This window comes from Rhagoletis zephyria, unplaced genomic scaffold (assembly GCF_001687245.7).
Source record: "Rhagoletis zephyria isolate East Lansing unplaced genomic scaffold, Rhagoletis_zephyria_1.1 Rzeph_scaffold_01806, whole genome shotgun sequence".
NCBI classification, from domain to species: Eukaryota; Metazoa; Arthropoda; class Insecta; order Diptera; family Tephritidae; genus Rhagoletis; species Rhagoletis zephyria.
Window position 1 is genome coordinate 97,147 of NW_016158890.1, and position 7,836 is coordinate 104,982.

General features: G+C 37.5%; 1 protein-coding gene across 2 annotated transcripts; it reads right to left on the reverse strand.

Annotated features, from left to right (window-relative positions):
- Positions 1-5,213: 5,213 nt before the first annotated feature.
- On the reverse strand, positions 5,214-7,458 carry Cpr47Ee (Cuticular protein 47Ee). Of its 2 annotated transcripts, none has more exons than XM_017619209.1 (3): positions 6,488-7,458; positions 6,163-6,382; positions 5,214-6,089 (listed from the first exon to the last, which is right to left on the reverse strand). In XM_017619209.1, the coding sequence occupies exons 1-3, from the start codon at positions 6,818-6,820 to the stop codon at positions 5,500-5,502; spliced, it is 1,143 nt and encodes a 380-aa protein (XP_017474698.1). In that variant the 5' UTR covers positions 6,821-7,458; the 3' UTR covers positions 5,214-5,499. The 2 variants fall into 2 exon arrangements, with proteins under 2 accessions (XP_017474698.1, XP_017474697.1); XM_017619208.1 differs by having other exon boundaries at positions 5,218-6,089; positions 6,163-6,418; positions 6,488-7,453.
- Between the last annotated feature and the right edge of the window lie 378 nt (positions 7,459-7,836).

Sequence of the window (7,836 nt, forward strand, 5' to 3'; positions counted from 1 at the left end):
CTGATCATTTATGTATACATTTGTCTATATCTATCTCGATTCGTTTTGGCTGTTACAAACAACCGTTATGTGAACAAAATTAATATACCCTTGTGCACAAGTGCGCTCGGGTATAAAAAGTGCATAATTTTATTTAAAAATTAATTTCAACGGAATCATATTAATGAGATTTATGGTGCTGATTTTGAACTTTTTCAAAGATTGGTTTAAGGAAAACTCAAATATCTCGGTCAAAGCTTTACCGATTCGTTGGAAAGGTATTTTTTCATCCTTTTTATTTCTTTGCAAATAAACTCATTCACGTCACAATTTTTATTTTTTTTTTGCCAACATCAACACATCTTAATTCAACTTGGAATGACGCTCGATCACCTTACTTTCTTTCATACTTCGAATGAGTGTATTTGCAAAGAAATAAAACGAAGGTATTTTCAAATCGGCCCAACTCACGTAAATCTTCGCGAATCCGATGTGACAGCTCTTGGAGTATTCGAAAGAAGGCTTTGCGGAATATTTACCGGTCTTTGCGACGGCAAGTACCGCAGATGATGGAACCATAAGCTGTATGAGCTTTACAATGAAACGGACGTAGATAGTGCAATGAATTAAAATACAGCGGCTCCGCTGGTTTGGCGATGCCGTTCGAATGGACCCAGACGCTCCAACCCCGAAAGCATTCAATTCGAAACCAGCTGGAGTGTTAGTAGAGCAAGAGGGAGTTCTTCTTGCAACGGAAAGACCAGGTAGAGAAGGACATGTCTTCACTTCTCATTGGCATCAGTTGAGACAGAACAGAAACGACTGGCATGCTTTGTTGAACTGGGCCAAAGTCCCTTAGGAGGCTACAGCGCCAAACAAAAGAAAAAAGTTAGTTGTATTTTTTAGTAATTTTATTTTAACTAGACGTCCACTCTGCACTGTTGTTTTTTATTCTTATTATCAAATTCGTTATGTAATTAGTTGTCAAATTTGTTAGGTGCATTGTGCTTTTATAACCGCAAAAACTTTTGATTGGCTCCACTAAGAACTATTATCCTTTTAGTTGCGTCGTTATTGTAGAGGACCATCGATATGTACATAGTTTTAAAAAGTAAAATCAAATGCTTTTTTCAAGCAACACATTTCGCTGGTTTTGGTACGGTGCGTGTCTAGTTACTATCGGACTGGTTCGATTTTTGCAAAAAATAATAAGTACTGAACTAGAATTTGGATTCACTAGTTCCGGGTTTTCCCTGCATGGTTACTCTTGTTACTTTCGGAGAATAGATACATTATTCTTTTGCACTGAAATGAAGAAAAATACATACAAGCTTAAAATTTCAGTTGATTAAAAGTGTCGTTTGTATGGAAATACAAATGTGCTTATTTCGCACACGCTTTGTTAGGCATTCATCCTAAAAGCACGCTTGAAATTTGTGCAACAACTTATGAACGTTTGTAGGAATGTAAAGCTTTCGAAAGCTTGCATCTATTTATTAACCCTTCTTCTACCAACCAACCAAAACGTAAACGGAGAATAGCACAGTGACGAAGCCAGTTGGTTCTCAAACAAAATTTTAACATATCTGCTATGGAACGGAGGAAAAGTGATTGCATAAGCTGACCACGCCGCCATTCTGGATATGGGCAAACAGATAGAGACAGTAACTAATATTCTACTTGGTTGTTTTATTTGGAGAGCATCACATTATTTGTCAGTTTATGTGGTGTAATATTTGAGAGGACTAAACAAACAAGGCGTGGTCCTAGACAGCACACAGGAAGTTGGGGTTTGCAGTCCAAGGTAGTTGAAATGGAACTGCTAAACTCGGTCAATAAATGAAGTCATAATCGTATCAGTCGTTGGCGCCCGTTATGACGGATCTAACAGAAATTTTCATACTACGAACTCCAAAGTAATTACGCGACTTCCTTAGAAAGAATGAAAAATACGGGGTCGTAAAAAAGTTTCAACGCAAATCTGCACGGCTACGTCAAAGCTTTATAAGAAATTTGGCGGTGTTTTTATAGTCTGATATTTCAGGTTCCACTTGCTTATAGGGGTTTTCAGGTAGACTAGATTTTTGTTGCATTTTCTCAGATTTTAAGTCAATAAACTTTTAGGGAGCATGTGCGATCCACCCAAAGCTTGTGTGCATTAGCTATAATGGATTACCTGTACTTTTTGTAACTATAACTATCAGAGCTGGGTCGTAATGATTCCTTTAGGAATTAAATTACTCCCAATTACAGATTATAAGGAATCGTAATTAGGAATCAATTCCTTCAGTCCACAGCAAAGGAATCGATTACTTTTTCAATTCCTTGAAGTAATTTCAAATGTAATTGGGTTTTTCTTTAATTCCATTACAAGGAATTTCATATTGTAATTGGAATAAATTACGTGCTAGTAATGTATTTTTTTTTTCCAATTCCTTTGAAAGGAATTGAAAATGTAATTGATTTGTTTTTCAATTCCATTACCTGGAATTGCAAGAGTACTTTAGTTTTTTCAATTACTCAAAGAAATTGTAAAAGTAATCGAGAGACTGAAAGTTCATTCACGAATGTACAATGTGGAATTTTTGTTGTGGTCAATGATTAAAATCGAAAGCACACATTGGACATCTTCTATGTATATCTATATATATAAAAATGTTGTGTTCGTAGGTCACGGTCATCAAAACTCGAGAACGGTTGAACCGATTTGAATAATTTTTTTTTTATTATTCGGTATAATACCAGAACCAATGATATCGCTAAAATTTGGAGGGTTGCCACCTATTTTAAAATTGTTAAACCCAATTATATTGATAAAATTAATGAATTATTACAATATGGGTATCAAGTTAAAGAGGTTTAAGAAATATAACTGCTGGAAGTATTTCTGACGAGGGTTGCCACTTATTTTAATATTTAAACTCAGTCAAATTGTTAAAAAAAAAGTGAAATATTGCCGTGTGGGTGTCAAACTAAAGAGTTTTAAGAAGGCTTACTGCCGAAAATATGTTTGAGGACGGTTGCCATCTGTTTGAAAATTTAACTAAATTATATTGATAAAATAAATAAAATATTACAATATGGGTATCAAATTAAAGAGGTTTAAGAAAAATAACTGTTGGAAATATTTTTGAGGGGGGCTGCCACCTGTTTGGAAATTGTAACTCAGTTAAATTGATAAAATAAATTAAATGTTGGCATGTGGGTGTCAAAATAAAGAGATTTAAAAAGGCTTACAGTCTACCATGAACACTTCCAGAAATATGCAATATGAAAAGTTCGGTTTGTATGGGAGGTGCCACGCCCCATTCTCCAACCATGCAAATTTTTCTCCATGAGTATGGAATTGGTCTTATATATGTATGTATATATCACCATACCCAGTTCTAGTCCTCTACCACAAATATATGCAGTTTGAAAAATTCGGTTTGTATGGGAGGTGCCACGCCCCCTTTCTATATCGAAACTTTTTTTTGGCCTATAACCATCCTTGGAAAGTCTGCAGTAGATTCCGAAATTTCAAAAAAATCGGTACGGCCTTTCTCGAGCTTTGCGAACAGAAAAAAACGCCTTTTAAAATATATATTAGTATAGACTAGCCAATATCTGCTTGTTTTGCGGCTTAAAACACTACTACCGATGAAAATCGATGGATAAATAAGCAAGTTTGCAAGGGTTAGGTTGAAGTGGCTGCTAGGCCCAGAGGGCGCCAGCACACTTAGGCCCGATCATAGCCCATTGTGATTTGCAAGGGTTAAGTGAAAGTGTAATAATTTTTTGTATAAAATACTAGCAGGAAATAATGTTACCCATACGCCATATCGTACATGACCGTATGACCATGTTTAAGTTTGATTTTTTTCATTCGCAATGAAAACTTAAAATGAAAATAACTTGACTAAATGACCTTATCTAAAAAAAAACGGTATACAGTTCCGTAACATACTACTTAAAATTAATTTTACGTCTCTCGGCGTTTTTTGTGTAATTTTAGCGTCGTTACAGTGTTATCATCAAAATTTAGCCATAGCAATGAAATTTGTTTATAAAACTCTTAGGAGGTAGGATCTCCAGTCCCACAGGGCTCGTAATTCAAGCGGACTCTATCCTCATTTGTAACGCAGGATACCAGTAAGAGTACTTCAAAGGCCCCAGAAGGCACGCCATTTTGGGTAGAATTAAGGGTACCATAATATACGCAATTAACTCGGTGCATTTTTATAAATACGCAGGGATTAGTCCAAGAGAACAGCAGTGCCCAAGGCAGCAACATTTATGGGTCTCATCTGCCGCGAAGCGCGTTCGCGGTAGGATCTGGAAAATTTAACCGTTACCCTATAAACTGAACAGCTACAGTCTAAGCTATTCAGTTTTCTTAAAGTCCAATTAGTAATACTACTTAGGTATAAGTTGTTTATTCAAGGCAGTTAGCAACCAAGAAATTTAACAAAGCTATTGCAATTCAACAGTAAACAATTTTTTTTTATAAATTTTTCGATTACTTTTTAAATTACTTTGAGGAATGGAATTGGAAAAAAAATCAATTACATTTTCAATTCCTTTCAAAGGAATTGGAAAAAAAATTACATTTTCAATTCCTTTCAAAGGAATTGAAATAAAAGAAATTACATTACTAGCACGTAATTTATTCCAATTACAATATGAAATTCCTTGTAATGGAATTAAAGAAAAAAACAATTCCACTTGAAATTACTTCAAGGAATTGAAAAAGTAATCGATTCCTTTGCTGTGAACTAAAGGAATTGAATCCTAATTACAATTACTGAGGAATGTAATTGTAATTGTAATGTAATTGCATTTACCCAGCTCTGATAACTATGGTGTTGAAGCACTGCGACGACAGCTAATGAAGTTGAAAAGGTAAGTCTACGACTTCATCGAAACAAAAAGTGTAGTGTATTATATCAGCCTGCGAAGGAGCTCGCTTGAGGCGCAGGCCTGTCCGACGCATAATCAAAAAAAAAGGCTCACAGTAAGTAGTTTCAAGAAAACCGTGTCTTAAGAAAAATGCACTGAGACTGCAACCTTCGGGTATAAATTAATCAGATCAAATCCTGTTTTTGAACATTTGCGGTTAGCAATTAAATAAATTTCTAAGAGCTACTTCATCTTATTACCTAAAAAATTTGGAAGCTGGTAAATAGTAGTAACAAAATTGGATTAATCAATAAAACATATTAAAATGATTTTCCACGCACATGTATTTCATGTATTTGAATTACTAAAAAAATGACTAATCCATTACATTTCGACAATAAATCATTGTTAAATAAAATATGTTACATTTAATCATTTATAGCATACTTTAAAAACTATACTCAAAAATTAATTAAAACCAAAATAAATTCATACTTATTATCCTTACGCAAACCCAGCACGTTCGACAAAATAAATTACGAAACAACACAGTAAAAAATTGAAGCATACACCTGCATACAGCGAAAGTAAGATTTTTTGGTAACTCGTTCCTCGCTGTTTTGTTCCAATTGTGTTGTGTATTTAATTTTTCGGCGCCACCGCCTTTTTGTAACGGCGATACTGATTGTAGCCAAAAGGGTTCACCAATTGATTGGGACGTGCGCGCAATTCTTGTGTGGCTAATTGCTGTTGTTGTTGCTGTTGCTGCTGCTGGTTGTGTTGCTGTTGTTGTTGATGTTTCTGTTGCTGTTGTTGGTCTTGCTGCAAATTCTGTGGTTGTTGTGTAAAGTTTTGCCCACTTAAATCACCCAGCTGACCTGGCAATTGCCCCTGACCAGCCAAACCACCGCCAAAGAACGCATTCGATTGTTGTTGTTGTTGTTGGACGCCAGGGAATTGCGAAAATGGTGGCTGCAATTGTCCAGCAAGTTGCTGTTGATATGTGCGTTGCTGTTGTTGTTGCAATTGAAAAGGTGTTAGCTGTTGCTGTTGGCCTGGACGTAGTGGCTGGCCGCCGCCAGAAAATTGGCGAAAAGGTGTTTGATATGGATTCAAATTGGGATTTATTCCTTGCTGGTAAGGTTGTACGCTCGATATATACTGCAGCGACTTGGCGATTGCGTCGGGTATGGGTGGTGGTGTGGGAATGTGCGCACCCTCAGCGCGAAAGCCTGCTTGAAAAATCAAAAAAAAAAATAATGAAGTAGTAGTGCTTTACAAAATAATGTGCAAACACAAATTAACCATTCTCATCCGCTATATAGCGTACAGTGATGGGCGTGCCCTCCGGTGAGGTATACGAGTATGAACCTTGCACCACCTGCGCTTCGACATCTTCGCCTAAGCCAAGATTTTTCACATACCCCTGCGCCTGCGCGGTAGTGCCATCTGCTGAGGCGTAACCATATGAAAAGCTGCCGTCATAATTGAGATCGTTCTGATAGGCGGTAATGGGCACATAGTTCTGTTGGTCAAGACGATTGTAGATGCGAAACGGGTTCTTTAATAAACAATCAATGTTAAGTATGCTAGATAATACTAAAATGTGGTAATAATTTGCTACACTCACCTGCGCTCCTATGCCAGTGAGCGGTGAGATGGGCGATATGCCACCCAGCGCTGTTCCAAGCGGCTGCAGCGTATTTAAGGTATTCGGAAAACCTTGCTGCTGTTGGCGTGGTTGCTGTTGCTGCTGCTGTTGTTGCTGTAACTGTTGACGTAATTGCGTATGCTGTTGTCGCTGGAATGGTGATTGATTGAAGAGTGTATTCGTTTGACAGCGGCATGTATGCTGCGACAAGCTGAGCGATATTACTAACCCGGCCAAGAGCTGGAAGTCAATGTAAAGGTAATCGCTAGTAATGTAAAAACAAAAATAATACTGGCAAGTGCAACAAATCATAAATGCACGACTAAGGGTCAAAAAAAAAAAATAAATATTAAGGTGTTGTTTGTATTACTCGAATTAACGAATATAATTAGGTGATTATGTTTTGAAATGAACGCAACATGCAAATGCTTGGCGGAATTATTTCCTCAAAATAAACGGTGTTTTTGTACCTACATAACTGCAAAAAAATAAAACAGTTCTCAGCTTGCCGGAAACGTCGAATTGCTCTCAGCGATGGCGAAATACCCATTTTCGCGGATGGCTCCAAATTGGATATCGGAACAGGATCTGGCATCTACTCTCTGGAGGTATCTCTGAGATAGCCTATAGACTCCCAGATCACTGCGGCATTTTTCAGGCTAAAATATATGAAATCCACATGGCGGCAAGGTCGATGAGCATGACCGACCAAACTCCATCTAAACTTGCCTTCCTTGTTGACAGTCACGCGGCTATCAAAGCCTTAGGGTCGGCGCAACAATTAACGCCATATGCGTTAAAGAATGCCGAAAATCCCTACAAGCTCTACTGCAAAATGAGGAAGCGGACGAATATTCTAGATAGGGATATGAGATGTGGCTCGGAGAAGCGATCCAGATCGTGAAACCTCCCCTGCGATTTCTCTCTTCAGAAGTCGAGAGACTCTTCTAGGGAAGCGACCACCAGTAGGTGTGAAAATCTGCATCTGGCCACGGCTCAATGAACGAAGAACAAGGAGTCTCCTAACGCAAACTCAGCTGACATGATTGGTGTTAACCGCCTCCTACTAAACCAACACGCCACGCCGAACTAAATATATGGAGGTAGGTGGAAATAATAGTTAACGTGCACCGATTTCACAGAAAATTGACATGTGCTCTGATTTTTCTTAGGAACTGGCAATTGTGAAATTTGTTAAAGATGGGACAATTGCCACGCCCTCCACTCTTGTGTGCAGAAATATATAATTTCAACCGGTTTCGAGTTTGTACTCTCCATTTTATTAGAAAACCCTAAATGTGAAATATGGGGAAGGTCGGATTACTTTA